Here is a 24,671-nt window from a genome sequence, read left to right as displayed (position 1 = left end):
AGTGCTGCAGAGAAGCTGCAGTTCAGTCTATTTACATCTGAATCACACATAGTACAGAAATGTATTTATAGCTTCACTCCTTTTGTCGTAGCAGATGGTCCTGACTAATTAAGCATTGCAAAGACACTAGAAGGACTTTTTTCATGTTGGAGCAGTGTGACAGTCATCAGTATGTGGGACTGTTTGCTGTGCTTGTAATGAGTTTGTTAAAACTAAGAAGTTAAAGATGAAAGATATTTACTTTGGAATCACTTTATTGACAGATCAAAAAAAATATAGATCTGAAAAGAAACTGTAATAATGAAAAATTCAAGTAAGATTTAGTTTTTTTCTAAAAGTGCAAATTTTATGCATTTGAATAAAAAAGCCGGCAGGTGCCCCAAACTGCAGTTCCTAAGTGCTTCAAAAGTGAGTGACTCATGTTGAAATATTTACAGGATGGTGAAAAAGAAAAACAGTTTTGATTTCTATGGATGCTTTTCCCTTTCATAACAACTCAAGGGTGGATGCATTTTGTATTTAATTTGGTATTTAATCATTTTAAATAAGTCATCCATCTTATTACGTTGTGTGGGTCTGCAGACATAGTTGTAACCTGTTCTGTCACAGAACTGGACTTTTTGTGCTGTCTAGTATTATGGCCTGATAAAAAGATACTATTAGCTGCCCCCTTGTTCTCTAGGGCAGGTGCTTTAATTTTCCCATAGGGGTTTGTGTCTCCTGCAGGAGTCTAGTATTATGGCCAAATGAGTATTTTATTAGTCTGTGACTTACTGCTAATTACCAGATATATTACAATTTATGAATATGAATAGTTTGTTAGCACTCCACCCTCTAGTACAAATATGTGAGGTCATGGCTCAAAAAGCACAGAGGCTTCAGAATGTGGAGTCTAGTATCAAGGGGTGACTACGTACATCCTTTATACAGTCTTTAGTTTAAACAGTAAAGTCATCAATGCTAATCTGCTCAAAATCTCACATTATTCAGGATATATACATACACAGTTTTTTACTTCAATGCTACAGAAAAACAAAACACTTGGAAAAAAAGAGTGCTACAGTTCCACTAAGATGCCACACCTAGTTTGTGCACAACTGGATGTGGTTTAAAAAGCCCCACAAAGCATTGTTGTCTTCACACTGTACTCTTGACGTCAATGACTATGGAGTAATTGACCATAGGAGTGCCCTCTTTGCTGTCTTTTTCTGTTACTGCTGGCTTTTTCACCTCAGGGGAGCCGGGGTCCTGCATGAGGGATGTCAAGGCTGAGAGATACTCCTCCTGAATTATACGGAGACAGATGGAGATACGGAGGAAAAGAGTTCAATTTAGTTTTGGATTTGAGACACTTAGCAAAGCTGGAGAAAATTATCATATTTAAATGTACCTTGTGCTCTTTCCTGCTGTTTCTTTGACTATAAAACAAAAAACAGAGGTTGATGGTGAATTATCTCAGTCTGGTATGGCAACCTGACTGTGGCAAACAGGAACAAACTGGACAAGATTGTCAGAACAGCTGGAAAAATCTCATTAGATAAACTGTATCACACTACTGCCTTACAGAGAGCTCAGTCTATTGCTGACTAAGAACGCCCTCTTTAATCAGATTTGATCAAATGGCCCCAGGACAACATTATAGGATGCATTTTGTGCCAAATCCAATTAGTATAGTGAATAACAAGATGCTGTGATGTGATTTCTGTAGTTTTGCTAATGTTTTATGTATGTATATGAATGAATGACTCTTGATGACTATCAGTATTTTTTTATATAAATTGATTTGTGACTTGGTGAACCAAAGACAATTATTCAGTTCAATTTAAATAAACCCGTTTTAAATTTTTTTTGAGAGATTTCACCACTAGATGGCACTGTGACATAACTGGCCACACCGAGTCAATTCAAATAAGCAAGCTGCAGAGGTGAATGCATTATATGTGACGGGAATATCAATGAATACGAGTGGTGACCCAAGCCTTCATCATTGATCTCTGGTGTCAAAAGCAGACGCTCACTTTGTACACTGCGACCTCAGTGACACAAACCCAGTGATGTCCTGCTGCTGACAAAAAAAATGTCCTCATGCAGCACTGGAGATGAGGGAAAGAGGAGTGGGGGGTTGACATTAGTCCCAAAATAACTTTCCTCTGTGGGGAGTCATGTTTTCTTGTTGTTCACTGGGTGCCTGACCTTCCCAAATTAACTTGACAGGACCCTCCCACTGGAGCATGCGATAACGTGCCTAGACTCCGTCAGCCAATGGCACCTTCACCAAATGTTCCGGTCAGAGTGACAGGCGTATTGAAATAACCTGTAAACCACTCTTGTGCAGCTCTATTCACAGCGGGGCTTGATCTGATCCTGACAGACATTCTTGTGAGAAGTTAGATTTGGCAGTGAATGTGGAAATGTGGAAGCTTCTGGAGGCAGAAACCATTAACAGTTCTAGGACTGTGAAAGATATCCCACATCAGTACTAAAAGATGTGACTCTTTCTCCAACAGCAACAGGATTAAGAGATGAATTTGTGGATTTTTTTTCCACTGGTGAATGGCAACTTGAATTTTATTATACTAATAACTTCCGAACATGTGGACCTTCTGCACATTTCACCTTCCCTTTTGCAAAGTGTCGGTGATGATAATTGGCCAGCGAACAGCAGTCTGCTGCACAAATTGCCAGAAGTAACACCGCTAAAAGCCAGAACAGGAAACTGGAAAATAAATCTGTTTTTCTGACTGCCTAACAGCCTCTACCTGTCTGCAAGCAGGGCTGTGGTGGCAGAGGCACCTGTCTGCTTCAGCCACATTACTTCCTGTTTGTGAATAACAGCTTGGTACTGGGGTTTTGGTTAGTTGGGTTAACGATCCACACATCCTGTTTGTCTAGTACTCTCTGTACACTCTGTGCCATCGGCAACATTGCCCTCATTTGCCCGTCAGCGCATCACCTGCCGAGTTGCTGTTTGTCACCTGTGGAAGCGCTTAACTCACCAGCACACACAGAGGATGATGACAGAGATAAGAACGAGGGCTAATGCTGAAGAGATGCAAATCATGGATGTGAGAGCTGCAACACAAAGCACACAAAGAAACTGATATCAGCTAAACATCTCAGAAAACCTCACAGTGAAACTGGTTACGCACGTAAGCATGCCGATATTATCAGGAGCTCTCTGTTGTGTCATGTTCCTCTGAGTGCAAAAGCCCATCATGGCAGACACGTACCGAGCTGTTCAAGCCTAGTTGTGACTTCCACCTGAAAGCTGACTGTAGCAGTGTGGTGACAGAAGGATGCCCAGCAGGTGTACAGGCCTTTGTTCAGCTCTGCAAGCTCTGACTGGAAGATCATCGCAGATCCCTCCGTTTGCACAAATGAGCCATCACTCCTGAAATACCAGGGATTTACAACTGAGTTTCTCTTTAAGTGACATTTTTGGGGAAATATAGCCATGTGCTGTATTTCTGAGGGTTAAAAATAAAACTCTAATCACTCTAATGTCTGTACAGTAAATAGGAGGCTGTAGGTAACTGGCTTAACTTTGCTTACAGAGTGGAAGCAGGGAAAGAGCTAAGCTGGCTCTGCACCACTATCCCTAAAGCTCACTTTAACGCTTCACATTGTGCCAAAAACCCCAAAACAAAACCAAAAGTGTAGAAGTTTCCATTATAGACATTACATGCCAGATCATTTCTTAGCTGGTAAAATCATCTGAAAGACTGAAAACAGGTGGAAAGTTGGTTAAGAAATCTCTGCACATTACTCTGCATTACAAAAGTTGTTCACACGTGGTTACAAAAAATCAACAAAAAATGTACAAATGGACAGAACCAGGGTAATTATTTGCCTTTATTTAAACGGTAAAATACCCCCTAATAAATCGTGCTCTATGACAATGTGTTGCTTCTTCTACTTCCTCTACTACTGTGGGAACACTCAATTTTGTGTGTTCACAGGAACTTCCTGATCATGATTAGGTGGTAGATAACAGATATACCTCCTGCCAGCTGAGACTATAATTGGACAGGCTACTGTTTTTTTGACAACAGTAGGAAAGTTAATGCACCTGGTACTAAAGGTGCTGTTTTTAGTTGTTTGCCTGCTCCCAGATAAAGCAAAGTTAAACTGTCTCCTTGCTGTTGTTGGCTATTGCACTAAGCTCTTTATGTAAATAACTCAACTGATATTTTCAGAGAGCTACTTCTTAATTGTGGGAGCACAGATTTTTGTGCAGTGCACTATGTTCAGCTTCCTCATTGTGAACAGGTGGTTTGAAACACCGGATACAGCACCTCTTACAGCTGAGCTCGTACTCTGGCACGTTGCCTTCAATTTCGAGCAGTAGTTTCTGGTTGTGACGATTCTTGTCGAGGGACAGTCTGTATACAACAGGTTGATCGCTGTAGCGGCTTTGCAGAGGAGTCGTGAAGTTCAGGACTCTCAGAGAAGAGATATCTGGCAAAAAAACAGTAGAAATATTTAAGATGAACTTTGTGCGTTAGTGTTCAATCGAGTATTGTTTCTGTTGCTCTTACAGTATCTGGGCATATGAACAGTCCTTCTCTGTGTGACCCCTGGTTCAAAATGGTACACACAAGTCAGGTTTTGCCCCTCATGACGGTTCAGCGGAAATTCATAAGTCGCCCTGAGATTCATTGAGTTTCTTTCATATTCTGAGTGCACAGAGGTTTGCCTTTCGTTTTTTTCGGGAAGGTCCCATGCAAGGTTTGTCTCGAAACACTCCCCTGTGCACTTGCACACTGCCAGCCAGAGATGAGAGTCTTGTTGTCTCACCACAGATGCGCTCAGCAGGGGGGCTTCTGAAAAAGAAAAGGGGGGTGTCAGGAAGGGGATGAGCAACCGCGTGAGGTTGTCTGTGTCATAGAAGGTAATATTTCTAAGAAATGACTAGCGTACTGTGCATGGGGATGTTTATTATTCTTTCCTCTTCTGCCTCCAGGCTCGGATGCTTTACTATGCAAGTCAAATTCTGACCGGCATAGAGAGAGGACAGGAAGTGCACAGAGCTGCGAGCAAATACCAGACCATCAGCCTGCTGTTTGGTCTCCACCAGGCTATCGATGCTGTTGTTGGTGTTCCTTACGTGCCAGGTTATAACTGCTGCCGGAGGGGCGCTGTCCACAGAGCATTGCACCTTTGTGTACTTCAGACCTTGTCTCCACTCAGTGCTGGTGTTGACGGTGATGTTAGGGTGAGCTGTGCAGGAAAGAGAAGTTAAACAACAGGAAGTGGAGGGCTTCCACTTGATGAAAAAAATTTAATCTATGGCCACATATATCCGCTACTGATAAGAAATTAGGGTTGGTTGGTTGATTTGCTGAACATACCACAAAGAGGGAGTGTTATGCTTCTGTTCTCTGGTTTTTCAAATGCTGGGTGATTTATCACACACTCTGCAGTGAGCTCCCAAGGCAAGCAGGGAGGGAGGAGTACAAACCCCCTGACAGAGTGGCTTCCATTATGAGAAGTGGAGTTGAACCAAAAGTCTTCAGACACACCCTCTGGTAGAAGCCAGGACATGTTGGCTGCAGGAACAGCATCATCTGCTGAGCACTCAATCACTCTGTGTCCATCTTCAGTCCGCAAATCAACTCGTATTGTAGGAGGAACTGATGGGAAACGTATAGAGAGAAGAGTTCACATCAATATTTCATAGTCAGATGATAGAGAAGGTCAAAGCAGAGTTTCACCTACCTTGTTGTATAGGTTTAACAGTGACATTGAACCGCAGCACTGCTGTAAGGTGCTGATAAGAGAAGGTGCATTTGTAAAGACCAGCGTGTTGAAGATCCACAGGGCCCTGGAGTCTCAGGCTCTTGTCCACCAGCTTCACACTCTCAGGCAAGGGGCCATCATCTCTGGAGGGCAAATATGCAAAATATGCAGGAATTCAGAAATGTTTTCATTTGTCTTAATATAAGAATACAAAAGGAAAACAAAGCTTGAATAAATAAACATTTGAATCAGAAAATGTATCTAAATATGGTTCCTGCTTACAGTCACTTGTGGTTTTTATGCCACCAAATATGCCACCACTGAAACTACCTACATATCCTGTGGAGGATGTGTATATTCTTTCTCTGTATATATACATGAAAAAAGTGTGACTGAATCTTGTTTTTATTTTTGTAAAAGCATATTATTTTTGCAGGTACTGTTCATTTTTGCTCCTTTTCTTTTGGTTATGTGGTTAGTTTCCCAAATATCTGAACCAGCCCATCCAGCACCAACAAATGTTTCTTTGCAGGTTACTTGACCATGACCTAAATTCACTCAGTTGCTGATTAGATATTTGCACTGATTCACAGTTGAACAACTGCACCTAATACGGTAAAATAGGGAAATCAAACACAGTACGAGCACTTACTGATGAATATACTTTTTATTTTGTCATTAATGGGTAATTTCCCCATACTTTTTTAATAAGTCATTTTTATCTGTCTTGCACATTATTTTCCATTATTTGTGCACAATAATGGAGTGGACCTACTTTGTATCAGATTCTCAACCTTAACCTTCCCTAACATGATGAATTTCATCATCATGCCAGCTCATAACGCAGTCTGTCTGTTATAATTATAATTTTTAGAGTTCGAACGCTTCTATAATATATGAAATTGATGTAGTAGTCCTTTGACACCAAATATTTCCTACTTTTTGCAGGTAACATTGTAGCGTGGCACGTTCCCTTCGACCTCGAGTCCGATAACAGCTTCAGTCTCCTCTTCCTGCAGCTCCACGTCATTGCTGTTCCCTTCCAAGTCTGAGTACAACTGACCTGGAGCCAAATCTGTAGATTTAAAAAAACAAAAACAAACTCTGTTCCTCTGTTACCTCTTGAGCATTAGCAGTTTATTCAACACTGATTGTACTCACAGAAAACTGGCAGTGTTAGGGCTTGTGACTCCTTTTGTGTAAATTTAGGATGGTCAAACACACAAGTGATGTTGTGACCCCCGTATTTTGTTACGGGGAGGCGGACTGAGACTCTCTGTATGTCTGAGTCTGTGTCGTTCTCTCTCGCCAGCTCTTCAGCCATGTTCAAAGCCAAAGAGATGTCAGTGTCAGGTCTCCCTCCAGATGAAATGCAAGAGACCACCCAGAAATCATTTCCGTCTTCTTGGTGTACCATCTCTGCTTTAATAGTCACATTTGGCCTTGCTGCAGAGCAGGAAGAAGGGCGAGAAGAGTTATTTTTCACAAGCTCTAATGTTTTTTCCAGCAAATTAAAAAGTCAGATAGCAAGTAGAGGCTCAGGGTGTTTTGGTTAAATAGGAAGCTGGGGCCGGATGAGCTGAATGTTAGCTAAACACACGCCATGAGGAGCTTCTGCTTGGGTTTGGAGAGTGCTGACTTAGGCTTATCACCTGTCCCATCTGTTGGCTGAGCTGCAGCTGAGAGCAGATGTCTGGCCCAGCTGCTACCCAACCAAAGCTGAGAGAACCGCAGGCTTTAATACGAGGAATCAGCATAGATCAGAGTCTATTATCAAATACGTAAAAGTTTTGGTGTTACGCAACAGTCAAATGCCTCTAATGAGCAAGTGGGTTAACACCTCATAATAAATTGGGTGCTGGACAGGGGTGTGCACACATTTGGAGTGAGTTAATGCTCTTTGGCTTTAAAAAAAGTTCAATCTGTTTACACATAAAGTTATGTCTGCATTTAACCACTGCAGTTTGAAAATTACCTAAGCTGCTGTGCTTCAGTGAAGTGGAAATGTATTATGGACAAATGAACTGGGTGGTGTGGCTTACGTTAATAGGACTGTTACTAGGTCTGCCACTGAAAGAGCAGTAAGAGGCTGTAATGCTGTACATATTAGTATGATTGTATGAAGAGAGCATTTAAAGCTTTATTACCAAACATATACAGTGGTGTAAAAAAGTGCTTGGCCCCTGATTCCCGATCGCCTACTTTTTGTATGTTTTTCACACTTCAATCAGATCATCAAACAAAAATAATACAAGTAAACACAAAATGCAGTTTCTAAATGAAGTTTTTATTATTAAGGGGAAAAACAATCCAGAACTACACGTCCATGTGTGAAAAACTAATTACCCCCTAAACCTAAACCTAACTGATTGGGCCACACTTAACAGCAACAACTAAGATCAAGCATTTGTCATAACTGGCAATGAGTCTTTTACAGCCATGTGCAGGAAATTTGACCCTCCCATCATTGCAAAATTGTTCTAATTCAGCCACGTTGGAGGGTTTTCAAGCATGAACTGCCTTTTTAAGATCATGCCAAGGCATCTCAATCGGATTCAGGTCAGGACTTTGACTAGGCCACTCCAAAGTCTTCATTTTGTTTTTCTTAAGATCTTCAGAGGTGTCCTACTGTCCTACTGCAGAACCCAAGTGCACTTCAGCTTGAGGTCACAAGCAGATGGCCCGACATTCTGTGGTGAATGAATGTGGTCATTTACCACAGCAAGTTCCAGATTCTGACGCAGCAAAACAGCCCCAGATCATCACACTACCACCACCATATTATACTGACTGTTTTCTTGTGTTTTCACTTTAAATTTGTGTGATTCATTTTTGAATTTGCATCTTCGGTGAGTGAAATTCATGGACTACATGGTGTTTTAAATAGCCAGCAAGGGCCACTAATATAGATGCAAAAATATGCTGATCGACATACAGCTTCATTTAGACTTCTGTGTTCATATGTAGTAATCAGAAACTCATTTTATCTCTACACCACAACCTGCTGTGTAATTCAAGTTGTTGTGACGGAGTTCTGGTTATGGGATAAGTTATGAAGTAGGACGTAGTTATGACGTAGTTATGAAGTTATGACGTAGATCTGATTTGGGTGTAAAAGTCAGGCAAAAATGGCCCACAGCTCCCCTGCTCTATGACCACATGAAAATCTGTAATTTTAAGTCTTACTGAATAAAAATTAAATGCATTTAGCTTTTATCTTTCTATGTTAGGATTTGAAGTGGAAAAAGCAGGTTTAGGTTGCTTCGAGCTTGTCATGTCTCTGATCAGTGTGATCACCACCATCATTGTAAACAGATGGATGGCAGATCATCGGATTCAGCAGCTGTTCCTACACTACATATGACGACAGTCCATGTACTAAGGGTATTTATTTGCTGGGAAGAGAGCAAGGAGCTAAGATTTATTAAGTTAGCAATGACATGTACATGACATGGTGAAATTTTTCATCCTGAGTGAAAGAAAACTTTTATAGTATGAGAAATCTTTCCTGCTTTGGTCCAATACCAGTAGAGCTAAAGCATCTAGGTGTAGTTAATGATCCGACGTCCTGCCTTTGCCTGTGAATACTGACAGTGTGAGGGGTCTCGTCATGGTAACCACGCTTTCATGACAGTCAGTGCAAAGTTGCTGAGGTATAATGTTTGTTTGCTTTGTGGTTGCTCATTATCATTACTGACTCTATAACAGTGTCAATGAGGGTTGTGCTAAAGAGTGAGTCTTTGCAGGTGCACTAAATTACAGTGTGGATGGTTTTATATTGATGTTTGCTGTATTAATCTGTCTTTCCTGTGAGCTCGGGGTTTCTGTATGTGTGTTTAGCCTATATTTTCATCAGAAATGTTTTTTTTTATTATTATGCTTTCATAGACCAAGATTATATTATATATATATATATATTTTTAATATATTTTTTAAAGTTTTTAACTTACAATCATGAAAAACTAACTTATCATTTTATCAGCTCTGTAATAACTCAGAGTGCTGCTCTGCTCGTATTGGTCATCCGCACTGCACCCTCTAAATGCAACATGTTCCTGCAGCTCTGCAGTGCTGTGGATAAAACAGAAAGGTGCTGCCCTAAAAAAAACAACAACAAAAAAAACCCCATATCATGACCCAAATGCTAAAATGCTCAGTGGACCTGGGAAGAACTGCAGAGTCAGGTAAAGTACGGACTCGTTACTTTGACCCCCCGTCCTGCGCTTTTTATATCAAGATATTGGTTATAGCAGCTTTAACGATTTGATGAAATCTATGAAACAAAATATCGTGATTAACTGGGATGCTGGATTTTTAGCTTTAATGTTATGCAGTCGGATTTTCATCAGGTCAACAGATGCAGGTGCGCATCTTTTGACCTGCTAGACTTGAGCCATTAAACTGTACACCGCACCATATTACAGTACTGTTATTAATTAGTTACTGGGTCGTTGCTTCATTTTTGCTTCCATATACTCAGCTTCAATGGAAGAGCGCATTCCCACATGAATGCATAGCACTGTGCAACGTGATTTATGGTCTGTCACTGTGCATGTGGAGCAGAGTGAGAAGGAACAGGCTGCGTAAAAACTCAGCAGGAGAAAGTTATTGTGTTGCAAGATGCTGAGTCATGATGCATGATTGCAAACGTATGAGTGGTAATGCAACACAATATGTCACCACCTAGCAACAGGGACATAAAAACACAACAACTCTGATGCTCTTACTGTAGGTTTCCACCCTAACTGTGGTGACCGCGGGCTGTGGGAGGGTCCGGTGTTCAACCACACAGGTCACGTTGTCCTCCTCCTGCAAGTGGGTGGGAAAGCGGAGGACGCTGCTGACGGTGAAGGTGTCATTTGAAGGAAGGGTGTTATTCACAACCTCGATGAAGGGGAAATCTGAAGGAGGATACCCATTCACCAACCAGCTGATCTGGGGCTCAGGCCTGCCATTGATGGCAGAGCATAACACAGACTGATAGTGAGTCCCATTTATGGTCTCTGCATTCAGAGTGATGTTGATTTCTGGTTGAACTGTGAACAAATTGAAAAATAAACACGTTGAGTGACATAGGCATGTCTCAGGATAATAATGCATCTGTTTAATTAAAATCTGGTGGTGCATCAGTTAACACCTTTTAATTTTAGAACTGTTTGTGGCAACTTCATCGGGCTTATTTGTTCTCACAGAGGTGAGTCGATTATAGAAAAGAAATCACATGTTATTGGCGTAGCTTACCTACTACAGTGACGATTACAGTGCCAGTGTAAGTATCTTCAAGTGATTCAAACTCACAGGTGTATTGTCCTTCTACTTCCACACCGGTCACCCTAATCTGAATTGTGAGGTTGGTGAGAGAAACTGGGAGTGAAAAGTTATCTCTTTGAAATGGTCTCCCATTGATAAATCCTGCCAGTCGCTTTTTTTTTTTTGAACTGATCTGTTGTTTCCACTCGCTGCTGTCAACAGGATCGTCACCCAGATAGATACAGCTCAGATACATGTCCTTTCCCAGGACTGCTGTGATGCTCTCAAAAGGCTCTTCACTCGAACCTAATGAGAGATCAGAAAACATTGAGAAAGCAGAAATGCCTTGAGGGGGAATGGGTTTGATGAGAGGACTGGGCACAGGGTGATAGATGCTACTTGTTGTGTTGACTCAGCCTATTGTCTGTCGCTAGTTAAGTAAAACTGTGATCAAAGAGGTAGACTAACTAGGTCAGTAGTGATAAACTCCTCAGTCATTTCTCAATTAAAAAAAGACATAAAATCGTATAAAAATAAGGCTAAAACAGACAAACAGACTATATTTAATTTGTTACAAGTAAAAGTAACTGAAAAGAAAACTGGATGAAAATGAAAAGTTTAAGGCTCAGTTTGAAACAGAGAAGGCAGACTGCGTCGACAACGAGCAAGCTTCCTTTTTTTAATCCACAAAGTAACACAATCCAACAGGAAAATCCAAAAATACAAGGAGTGAGGAAACAGGAGAACACGAAGAGTTTCAGAGGGCAACACACAGGGAAGCATACACAGGGAATGTGACGATGACTACTTATACACCGAGGGCTGACGGCAGAATGAAAAACAGGATGAGAATGAGACACAGGTAAAAGTAATTAACACAGGTGAAGACAGTCAGAGACGGGAAGTGAAACTAATACATCACATGAAAGATAACCAGACCTCAAAGGAAGTAGCCAAAAGAGAAAGAATAACAGGGAGGAGAAGACTCTCAGGCACAGAAAGATGACAGAGGAAACTATAAGTCACCCATAAAATAAACACAGAAATTAAAGACTCATTCATAATAATATCACCAGAAGCAAAGCTCACAGTCTAGAATAATAAAGAAATTAAAACAGTATTCCCAGAATTTAACAGGCCCTAAACTGAAACCCCAAACCCTAGGATCATAATATTTTTTAAAATAAAAGATCAATAAAAGATTAAGCGAATTAATTGTCTTCACTTTGTAAAATTCTGGTAAATTATTTGTTTTTACAGAGAAAAAGCAAAAGACAAGAGGTTAACTTGCACACAGTGACAGTAATAAATAAATGCAGCCTTGTCTCCTGCCTGTGTATCTGATGGAGGACTCCATTATGTTAATGAAATGAAAACCATCCAAAATAAGATCCACACCCAGACAGGGTCCTCTGCACTGTTTAGAAATCAGCCACAGTTAGGGCATTTCACAGGAGAGGGCATTTAATATAGGCTGGCAGGTTTTAGCACTCTCAGAGAGGACAGTGTGCAGACTTTAATGCATACCAAGTCCCCTTCTCTCTCTGCTTCCTCCCCAGACTTCATCAAAGTGCACTTAAGGACACAGCTTGCTCTACCAGTCAGCTGGAGCCAAGAACCTCTATTCAGCTTAAGGTACATGATGAGTAAAATGATGACAGCTTACTGCTGCACTACTTCATTGAAAACCTCTTAATATGCAGCCGGCTGCTGCAGTCTAAACTGTTTGCATCAAGCACTGTTAATGCTGTTGGTCTTACTATACATCACAGCAAATGGAAACAATGTGGAGAGGCTCCAGAGCCTTTTAAGAGGAAGAGAAAGCAAGAAAGAGAAATAAATATGCTATATCAGTTCAATTATGCCTGGTGGGCTTGTAATTCATTTGCCCTTGCAGGTTAGTGCCAAAATAAATGTCAGCCAAGAATGGAGAAGGCACACCTTAAGGATACAAACTAAGTAATAACTGTGAAAGAAAAATCACACATTCTTCTACTGCATCATATTTCCTGAGTCCCAGGGGCTTCTTTTTCTCACCAGACAGCAACAATGCACCAGTGGCACAAAGCACACCTTCCTCTGCAGACTAGGGATGTGGTAAACAAATAAAGACTTTCGACTTTAGAAAATGAAGCTCTTTCACACGTTTAAACTTTCATCTCCAGCTGGAAGTCTCGGTGACTCTGCAGAATGAAGGACTGCACCAAATCAAAGGGAAGAATCTTTAAATAAGTACAGCCAGGAGAGGGTTTTGTTAAATGTTAAAGACCTCATATATTAGTTTTAAAAGCCTGTAAAAAAAATGCAGTGGTCACACCGAGGAAGCGCATATGATTCCTAATAAAGAGTTGCCTGCCAGGTTGACATTACAAACATACAATCAGGAATGTGCTGCTGAAAAATGTATTATTTAGAACTTTGTGATGCATCCAGTGTGTAGTTTTATTGCTCATTTGTAATTATAGTTGGACTAATCAGTAAGGAAAGCCAGTAGCACTGCTGGGTATAAATGCCTCAGGTTAAACAAGAGCTTAAGGTCCAGTAAAATGAACACATAAACAGCTGATTGCAACAGATGGATTGTAACTCTGCAGACTTACCCAGAATTTCCAAAGAATGAGCAACATGTAAGAGAAGACCCAAAATCAACAGCCATGAGCATCCCATGGTGGTGTCATTGACTGAAGCAGAACTATAGACCAGCTGTATGCAGGGCACATGGTATTTAAAGGGTGTGTGTATTATGTGGTCTATGGTTTATGGCACACACCCTCTACAGCTGATATTCAGTTGTGTGAGCCACACACACACACACACACACACACACACACACACACACACACACACACACACTTAAAAGCAACTTCTTCAGTTTGCAACAGTAGGTGTTCTCTTGTGTGTTTTGCACATGTCTTACAGTTCTGTTTTTGTCAGCATCGCTATACAGGATGCATCTGTTCAGTTACTCAGCCACCTCATATAGCACAGTATCTTGGGAAGTGGTAAAGCTATGCATCCCATCCCGCCTGGGGCCTGCAGAGACTGCCTGTCTGCGAAACAGCTCGCTATCATTCATGCCCTGCAGTTTGTGAAATCACTCACTTCTGGTCATTGTTTCGTGGCATAATGCTCCTCTAATTCACTTTGACTCTGTGTGTTTTATGTTTCTTCTTTCTTCTCTTTCTCAGCATAATTTACCACCCTACGAGGAAAAATAAAAACCAAACAATTGTGGTAGAGAACAGCGAATCTTGCAGAGGCTCAGCAGTGCACAGCTTGTCAGAGGTTGCCATCTTTCTCTAAAGTTGATTCACTTTGGCACTGACTCATGTGGACCACAAGAGGAAGACAGTGAATGAAATGACCTAACCGAAAAATTTCTGTCAACACATTTTTTTTTTTTGATCGTGTGGTTTGTAACGGCTGTTTTTGAATTATCCGGTATGAAACTGCCACCCATAGTGAGAGCTTTTGTAGGCTATGAAACTGGCTTTACAACAAAGAAAATGGTAGATATCTCATCCTTTTTCGCTCTCAACCTCACATACTCACACACCCATACAGAGTAGTGTTTCCATTACTTCACAGGACTTTACATTTCCTGAAGACTCCACCATAGCTACTACTTGTCTAACCTGATGCTTACTCTGACCTTAAATCAAGTCCCCACCCTAAAATGGACATATTTACATTATGTAGAGGAGCTTTTAACCCCAAAAGGGAGGCAGCTCCCTGAACTATAACAGTGTAAACAGATTTATGGCAAATGAGTTAAGCTGGTTTTATGGTCCTGACTTTGTGTCTTTTTATGTAGCGCTAAGACTACTCAGAGAGAAAAAATATTGGAAATTAACCAACAGCAAAGTTATGGAGAAGAACGTCCTTGCAGTTCTATAAAGATCCCTTCACGATACGTCTTAGCTCTTAGTATTATTCTAGCTCATACTGTCTCTTAGTATTTAGTTTTGACTCACGTCTCTGTTTGCATTTGAGTCCATTTTCCTGATTCAACCTTTGGCCGTGACAACGAGAAACCCCTTCACAACTGCCAACCAAGTGAACAACACTTTCCAGGATGTAGGCATATCAATATCAGTGTCTACACTAAAGAAGACTGCATTAAAGTAAATACAGGGGGTTTACTGCAAGGTGCAAGCCACACATAAGCCTCAGGAATAAAGAGGTAGTGTCACTACTGTGACACTACTGTTTATTGCCTGGCAGAACATTAAAAATGAGGAAGCCCAGCATCTGGTGACGTTCTTTTTTTTTTTGTTTGCCTGTCCCGTTTGGCTCTTTTGCCATCAGAATTGTTGTCTAAAGGCGAAGAAAGATGCCCAACAGATTTACTTTACCAAATTGACCATCCCAGCCTTGCCATAATGGTCCATTTGATTCACCTTTTATTGTTTATTTTATTTTCACTTACTGAATACGGGACAGACTTGACTGGGGGAAAGAAGGGGAGAAAGAAACAGGGAAAGAAAAACAGCTGAGAAGAGGGACGGGGGAGAAGGACAAAAGACAAAAACCAACAGAATGAGCAGAGAAAAATTAAATGCATATATCGATCACCTGGATCACCTGTTGAGAAAGAAAAAAGAAAACAAGCAGAAGAGAACAAGAGTAATAGAATAAACAGCATCACAATGATATATGGGAATATGACAGTAAATACTAAATATTAAACATAGATCAACAGAACACAGTGTGCTTTGAGGTAGGAGCCAAAAAGGGTGTAGTTTGTGGGTGTGATCACCCGTGTGTACACCTGTGAGCATGGACGTGCTTGTTTTTTTTAAAAGGTTCCTTCATGTAATGATCTGCTAGAGGGTGTGGGGGGGCCACTGCCCCGGCCTCCAGGGCATGAAGCAGGTATGGAGGAGATCAAAACTCCAGACATCCAGAGGCCCCCAGAACACAAGAGACCAAGGAAGACCAACAGAGGGGCAACCGCGCCACTGTCCCAGTAAGAGCTGAGGAGAGTCCCAGATGAGGGCTCACTCAGCAGCCGCGGAGCAGAAGCCAGGGGGGGTTGCAGTGACGCACCCGTGAGCTCCGCCGGCAGCCAGCCGTGCCTGAGTGACCGAGCCCCAGGCCGAGAGGCCGGGGGCACCCCACCTCCGAAGTGGCCCGAGCGAGCCCCAGGCTCCAGGCCCCGATAAGCGGCCGCCAAGGAGTGAGCCGGTGTGTACCTGGTGACGTTCTTGAGTTCAAGGCTCATGGGTTTTCAACAAGGTATGAGAAATGAACATTTTTTTTCAGTTATTTATTTTGTCCAATTAGTTCTGATCCCCTGAAATGAAGGGGTTGTGTTAAAAAATTCTTTAGTTCCTCACACTTTCTTTTTGTTCAACCCACCGAATTAAAGCTGAACATCTGCACTTCAACTGCATTTGAATTGTTTTATTTAAAATTCAGATGCAGACTTTTTTCACTTAATACAAGATATTTTAGCTTGAAATAAGTGAAAAATCTGCCAATGGAACAAGTGAAAGTTTTCTAGTTTCAAGATTCACAGTCTTGAAACAAGTTCATACATCTCATTGACATGTCGCTCTGTAGCTGATTGTGTCTTATTTTAAGTGTAATGAGATAATATTAACTAGAAATATGACAAATATACTTAGTAAGATTTTGAGTTTTTGCAGTGAAATTAGAAAAAAGTTGTCTCTGTCCAGATATTTATGGACTTAACTGTACATGCGATTAAATTCCGATACTCTGATTAGTGATAGAATTGAAATCGGATAATCATAAATAGACATAAAAGCAGAACTGTGAACTTGGATAAAAAGTCATATGCTAAAGTAGAGGTGAATGGTGATTGGTTGAAAAAATGACTTGAACAAATGCTGCAGTACAGTGGCTTGCAAAAGTATTCGGCCCCCTTTTGTCACATTACAGCCACAAACATGAATCAGTTTTATTGGAATTCCACGTGAAAGACCAACACAAAGTGGTGTACATGTGAGAAGTGGAATGGAAATCATACATGATTCCAAACATTTTTACAAATAAATAACTGAAAAGTGGGGTGTGCGTAATTATTCAGACCCCTGACTCAATACTTTGTAGAACCACCTTTTGCTGCAATTACAGCTGCCAGTCTTTTAGGGTATGTCTCTACCAGCTTTGCACATCTAGAGACTGAAATCCTTGCCCATTCTTCTTTGCAAAACAGTTCCACAACTGCTCTGTGACAGCCTCAGAGGTTGTCTAAGAGAATATTGGGAGCAACAACACCATGAAGTCCAAAGAACACACCAGACAGGTCAGGGACAAAGTTATTGAGAAATTTAAAGCAGGCTTAGGCTACAAAAAGATTTCCCAAGCCTTGAACATCCCACGGAGCACTGTTTAAGCGATCATTCAGAAATGGAAGGAGTATGGCACAACTGTAAACCTACCAAGACAAGGCCGTCCACCTAAACTCACAGGTCGAACAAGGAGAGCGCTGATCAGAAATGCAGCCAAGAGGCCCATGGTGACTCTGGACGAGCTGCAGAGATCTACAGCTCAGGTGGGGGAATCTGTCCATAGGACAACTATTAGTCGTGTACTGCACAAAGTTGGCCTTTATGGAAGAGTGGCAAGAAGAAAGCCATTGTTAACAGAAAACCATAAGAAGTCCCATTTGCAGTTTGCCACAAGCCATGTGGGGGACACAGCAAACATGTGGAAGAAGGTGCTCTGGTCAGATGAGACCAAAATGGAACTTTTTGGCCAAAATGCAAAACGCTATGTGTGGCGGAAAACTAACACTGCACATCACTCTGAACACACCATCCCCACTGTCAAATATGGTGGTGGCAGCATCATGCTCTGGGGGTGCTTCTCTTCAGCAGGGACAGGGAAGCTGGTCAGAGTTGATGGGAAGATGGATGGAGCCAAATACAGGGCAATCTTGGAAGAAAACCTCTTGGATTCTGCAAAAGACTTGAGACTGGGGCGGAGGTTCACCTTCCAGCAGGACAACGACCCTAAACATAAAGCCAGGGCAACAATGGAATGGTTTAAAACAAAACATCTCCATATGTTAGAATGGCCCAGTCAAAGTCCAGATCTAAATCCAGTCAAGAATCTGTGGCAAGATCTGAAAACTGCTGTTCACAAACGCTGTCCATCTAATCTGACTGAGCTGGAGCTGTTTTGCAAAGAAGAATGGGCAAGGATTTCAGTCTCTAGATGTGCAAAGCTGGTAGAGACATACCCTAAAAGACTGGCAGCTGTAATTGCAGCAAAAGGTGGTTCTACAAAGTATTGAGTCAGGGGGCCGAATAATTACGCACACCCCACTTTTCAGTTATTTATTTGTAAAAAATGTTTGGAATCATGTATGATTTCCATTCCACTTCTCACATGTACACCACTTTGTGTTGGTCTTTCACGTGGAATTCCAATAAAATTGATTCATGTTTGTGGCTGTAATGTGACAAAATGTGGAAAAGTTCAAGGGGGGCGAATACTTTTGCAAGCCACTGTATACACTTGTTATTATTACACAATTTCATTATAAGCAGAGAAAAGATACCAGCAGCAAAAATAAAAAAATAAATGCTACAACAGTTTTCCTGTTTTTTTGGACACTGCACCCCGGTGTGAGTATGGTGTGAGTATGGTGTGATTATGTAAATACAACTTGTAGACGCAGAGCATTCATTAGGCTCTGGATATGATAAGTATGCATCACTCTCTGGACTATGCATCTTAAAGTATGATCTAGAATCAAGAATCTTTGCAAATATGTGGGGAATATACTGAACCACTGTAGAGGCATAAAGTGAACTTTTGAGGTGGAAAACATCCATTCAAATGCTATTTTATTAAATATTGACATTGTGTGTACTTTGGTTCCAGTTCAAGATCAAATTCACGTGTTTAATCCTTCAAGTGTAACAATCTCATTCACATTTCATGCTAACTGGCAAATTTCAAGCACTGTATCATTTGTTTTTGAATTTCTTTTTAATTATTTTGAACACAGATGAAGGGAAACTGCATTGTGATGTGTAAGATTTACTATCTGTAATCAGGCAAACCAGATTATGAACCACACAGACAGATGAGAGACATTTTGTCAGTGGGATCTAAAGAAGATTACGGCTCTCATTACTTCCAGTTTTGCTCTCTGACTTGATTCTGACTGTGGACGATCATATCTCCGGAAGGTAAAACTCAGTTCAGTCTATTACCTAAATTACATGCAACATTTGGTTTTGAGGGCAAACACTTGACACGAAGTTGAGTTTTTCTCTTAATACCTGCTGGAATCACATGGTCATGGATGCTAATTAAATTACCTGAAGCAGTTTTTCCAGAAAGATGGAAGGAGGCGGAGGGAAATTTGGAGAAGGAGCCTGGAAACCTTCAGTCTTTTGCGGGTGTGCCCTTTGCTGTCTGCGAGCCTATGCATTTTACTGACAATGAATTGTCAACATTTCACTGACGGGGTATTTATTGATTTCACAGCTGTACAGCTGGCATCCTTTTCCAGTGGCTGTCTTTCTCTTTATCGCTTTCTTTATGGACACATATGTGGAAATTCAGCTGGATAAAAGGTAGTTGGTGATCAGCCAGTAATAACGTGTGTGCAGTAAAGCATCAGGAAGCCTGCCTGTGAAGGGCTGCGTGGTAACCCACTTAACTCAGTGGAACCTTATCATCAATTTCTGGAGAGGAGGAAAGTAACTGATCATCTGCAACGTCTCCTCCTGCTGTTCTTCATTTACAGATGAACTATGACCAGGCCCTCCAGCCCTCCCACACACACAAAGGCACTTTAACAGATTCTAGCCTGACATGCAACTTGACTGATATGCCGCTATCAATCCGAGTTGCATACCAGCATTGGCATTCACGTAAAGGAGAAAATTAAAGTCACCCTATATATACGATAAGCATGCATCATTCTCTAGACTATGCATCTTAAAGTATGATCTAGTATCAAGAAGTTTTGCAAACATGTGGAGCATATACAAATAGAAAGTGAGAGGGGAAAAAAGAACTCAAGTCAGTCAAATAAAAAAAGAAAAACTGCGTTTTGCTTCAATGAATATCAGCTTTAAATGTAAATAAACATGGCCTGTTATTAAAAAAATAGGCTAACATTTTGGGTTTTATGCTTACTCATTTCTTTTTCCAAAGAGATAAAGGAGATTACAACCAATTTCTAATAGTAAGGTTAGCTTGACACAGACTGGAACCAGTGGTAACAAAGGCAGCCTACCAGCACTAAACCTCACTAATTGTGTCTTATGCATCCTGACTTTTAGTCCATACAGAAAGAGAATTGCTTGCCGGTAACTAGAACAAGATTAGCCAGATTGCATGTAACACCTTATTAATGCAATGTCTCACTCTTGGCTAGATGAGACATGCATACTTCTCTATTTCCATCACATTTTTGGCTGCCTTGTCTGCTGAACACAAAATAGTGACACACCCTAATCAGCATCTGTTAAGTGTAGGCTGTGTGCAGGCAGGAGTGGTAGTAGGAGGACCCAATGTGCAGACACTCGGAGGCGGAACGTGAACTCAAAACAGCTTTAATGCTGAACTCAAAAGGGACAGAACAGAAAACAAAAGCAGGACACAGGAAACACCAGAGCCCAAGAAAGTATCCCAAACACAGTGCAGTTCAGGGGGCCGACCGTGTGGACGGCAACGAGGTGGAAACAGTTCAGGGGGCCGACTGTGCGCACGGCAACGGCGGCGACCCAGGCGAAGGGGGGTCCGGAGGCCGGCCAAGAAAACAGTTCCGAAAAGGGGGGCCAGCCCAGAGGCTGATAGCCCAAGAGTCCAGAACCAGGCAGTTCAGGGGGCAACAAAACTAGGAATACAAAATAAAATTACACAGACAGAACACACAGCTAGATAAGTGTAGATCGCGACACAGAGAAAAACAGGGCTTAAATACATAGAGGGAGCAATCAGGGAATGAGTAACAGGAGGGAAACACAGCTGGGGCAAATCAGGCCTAACGAGACAAAGGAAGCACAACCAGACGCATTTACATGAGACACGGACTTTCAAAGTAAAACAGGAAACATAACACAGACTGAACTTACAGACTCACAGGGAGGCACTACAGAGGGAACAGAGACGTGGGGCCAGGGCAGACACTGACACAGAGATATAGCCGTCAGGGGAGACAGCAACTAAGGATTACACAGAGACATAAACCATAAGACAGAACTCTAACAAATTAACCAAAGACTAGAAATTATAAATAATATAATAAACTCAAAAACCCTGGGTCAACGACCCAGGCATCCTAACAGCATCAGCATTAAAACCACCTGCCAAATACTGTTTGCGCCAGCAAAACAGCACTGAGCCATTAGAGCAGGGGTGCCCAATCCCGGTCCCCGAGAGCTACCGTCCTGCAGCTTTTAGATGCACCCTTGTTCCCATACACCCGAATCAAATGAATGGCTTGTTATCAGGCCTTTGCCAAACACGATGGCATGCTGAAGAGGTAATCAAACCATTTGATTCAGCTGTGTTGGAGTAGGGATGCATCTAAAAGCTGCAGGATAGTAGCTCTCGAGGACTGGGATTGGGCAGCCCTGCATTAGAGCATGGACATACACACCAAGACCTTGGCATGGATCTTTGGGGTCCTGTGGGTCTCAGGGCCAGTTTTGAATGAGGGGTTTTGAAGGCCAATTTAAAGCTTGACCAATAGTTCCTCAAGTTGGTCCTGAGCTGCTTTTCTTTTGTGACAGGGTGCTGGAGAAGGCCATTGGCACTGAGGAGTGTTGTTTTTCATTTCACTTGTAAGTGGTTTTAATTTTGTGGATCAGTGAATAACTGCAAATATTATTTAATTTATTATATTTAGTTATTGTCAAAAATATTTTCAACAAGATATAGCAAGATAATGTATGGGTCAGGGCAGGTCTGGTACTTCGGGCCCTCAGGTTAAGAGGAATCAGGGGAAAAGGGTGTTTTAGCAATGTCAATCAAGAATAAGAGTAGGAGTGGGCAGGAATCAGGACTGGGGGCCATAGCTGGTAGACTACCTGTAAGGAAGAAGGACAACAAATGCTAGACAGGAAACGAACAGCTAGAATGAGTCTGACAGACTACAGCACACCGGGTATGATGACTGCGACGAGTGAAGGTTGGGGTCAAAGCTTTAAACTGCAGGTAAGTGGAAATGGAAACAGGTGCACTGGCCGAGGAAGCGCGGGAAACCTCTGCACACCACGCCCCCAGGAAGAACGTCATGCATACTCGCATTCACGAGAGAGTGAGAGAGAAAGAAAGAGATACTACTGTCAGTATCACAAGTTGTTCGAATGCTGCCAGGCAGGTGTACAGTGGAAACTGTGTTGCTAAGAGTAGCAACTGTGAAAAAAAGCATGCAATGTAGACAATCCATAGAGCATGGTTTTATCATCTAAATGTACCCAACATAAAAACAGTTATAATGCATAATATCCCCTTCTATAAAATTAAACTAGTTCCCTGATGTTCATTTTCTCTACTGAATTATACTACAGATGTTTGTGCTACATAGTCCACCTTAAATCACAATATAACACCTGTCTAAATATGTAAGTCTTCTCTAAAAGAAGTTCAATACACATTTTGTATTATGACTTTCACGATGTGAGGATTTATTACAAGAGTGTAAGTTCCTCATAAACCCTCGTAGGATTAGGGGGTTGTTTCCCGTGCATTCTGTTGCAGCAATGCGTCATATTTTCTCAAGTCGCAATTTTTGTTGTCATGCATTTTCATGCATCCTAATTCATGGGTTTCAGTCATCTCTAAATCTAAAGGGCGGCTCGCGGGAGTTTGATGGGGGTACATGGTGCACTCCGCTGTTGAGGAGGTGCTGACCACAAAAGCAACTGTGCACTTGTAACCACGAAAAGATAAACACATTTAAAGCAGAACAGAAGCCAACATTGTAACGGCACCTTCAAAGGTCTGCTAAACATTAAACATAAAATTCTTCTTAAAGCATATATCAGGGCACTCATGACTTCAATTCATTCACATAACTTCCTGACCTTGCTGTGAGGAGCACATAATGGTCGCTGATGCGTTTTATCAGCTCCTATAAAACAGTACACATCGACAATGAATCATAGGCATCTCAGGGATGTTTATGACTTGTTGTCTGACAACCTTCTAAAGTCACTTTAATGCTTTGTAAATCCATCACTCAGCAGCATGACATTATACACTGACTACACACGGACACGCTGGCTTCAGGCACTTTGTTGTGCGCCTGCAGCGTAAGATGACTCATTCTGAGACACTGATTTTGGTAGAATCGTTTCTAAATCTGAAAGGTCATTAAATATAAACAGACGGTACTTATCACAGAGTAGAAAGTTTTGTGCAGGTGCATGCTTATAGAGTTGAAAACTTTCAAATGTTTGAAACATTCTCTGCCATTTCTTTGTTCCTTTTCCTCTTTGACTCATAACGTCTCTGATCAATCTCTTCTTCTTTGATGCCCAAGAGTGTTTTAATTGTTGAGGGGAGGTGGTTGCTGAGTGCTTAATGGTTATTTAGTTCGTGGAAATTACTCAAACAGTGATGCGGGCTGTTCTAAAGATGATGCATCTTAATGTTCAGGTCATGAACCATTTATGAACTTCAAGAGTTGAGGCTGGACAGTTGAGTGCTTTATGGTTATTTAGTTGATGGAAATTACTCAAACACACTCAAGTAGAGTGAGGAGGCATATCTGGTCATTACAGTAAGTAGTGGAAGTGGAAGTGAGGAAAGAGGGTTAGTAATAAATGATGTGCTTTGAAACATGTTTCAGGGAAGTATAGCTTTTTGTTTTCTGCCAGCTGAACCCAAAGCTTTTGGTGGCTTGTGTGTAGATGGGAGGATTGTTCTCGTTCCAGGGGTGAAAAAGCGAGCTGCTGGCTGAGCATCAAGTGAGAATGTAAGCGAAATGGACAGCAGATGGTTCTGGTTCATGCACCGGTTGTTTGGGATGTGCTGAGCATGACTGGGCCGGTGCACCCCTTCAGACCTGGCACCGGTCCTGGCTTTCCCCGCCACAGCACCAGCAGGCTGAGTCTGTGCTAATGCAACCTACAATACTCCCATTAGAGGAGGAGGTGAGTTACAAGGTGCATCTAGAGAGACAATGAATTTTGGGCCTAAATAAAGCAATCACAAAGTCCCAAATAAATAATAATAAAAAATCAATCTGAGTGGCTGTATTTTTATCTTGTTACAAATCACTAAACTGTAGCTGCTGCTGCTGTTGTTGTTGTTTTTGTTGCGGCTAAGAAATTATTGTTACAGAACCCAAAGGACACGCCTCAGTAACCACTTCCCTTAGCCGCCCTGTGAAAAGGTCAGTCACTGGTCACCTTGCAGGGTTTGTACATATTTAAAGCCAAATTCAAGACGTTTGAGCTGACATTCATATGACTCAGCAGCTATAAATTGACATCATTAGCTATATGCAAATAATCACAAACACAAGGAACCATGATGCATGTACTGATTGTAACACTGATAATAGGTTTTGACAGAATGTGATGTGAAAAGTTGAATCACTACAGAGCGCCAAGGCATGCTTATGAAACTGAAGTCAGTTCTCTATTTTATTTCAAAACCTGAGCGTCAGCGTCACATTCTGGTCCCAGAAACATACCACCCAACTACAACAGTGTTGGTTCAAATCTCACAGGAAA

The 24,671-nt window shown here is 41.5% G+C and overlaps 1 protein-coding gene across 1 annotated transcript; it reads right to left on the bottom strand.

Annotated features, from left to right (window-relative positions):
* Positions 1–21: 21 nt before the first annotated feature.
* On the bottom strand, positions 22–13,656 carry LOC146654420 (uncharacterized). Its single transcript, XM_085429437.1, has 14 exons — positions 13,590–13,656; positions 10,981–11,295; positions 10,467–10,775; positions 6,901–7,185; positions 6,679–6,814; positions 5,719–5,882; positions 5,352–5,633; positions 4,921–5,220; positions 4,539–4,823; positions 4,296–4,458; positions 3,231–3,391; positions 2,997–3,072; positions 1,391–1,418; positions 22–1,284 (listed from the first exon to the last, which is right to left on the bottom strand). The coding sequence occupies exons 1-14, from the start codon at positions 13,654–13,656 to the stop codon at positions 1,138–1,140; spliced, it is 2,718 nt and encodes a 905-aa protein (XP_085285563.1). The 3' UTR covers positions 22–1,137.
* Positions 13,657–24,671: the final 11,015 nt, after the last annotated feature.

This window comes from Rhamphochromis longiceps, linkage group LG14, assembly GCF_057381845.1.
Source record: "Rhamphochromis longiceps isolate RC_006_pf linkage group LG14, R_longiceps_female_GT1.1, whole genome shotgun sequence".
Taxonomy (NCBI): Eukaryota; Metazoa; Chordata; class Actinopteri; order Cichliformes; family Cichlidae; genus Rhamphochromis; species Rhamphochromis longiceps.
Note: the sequence above shows the minus strand (reverse complement) of the source record. Positions and strands in the feature narration are given on the sequence as shown.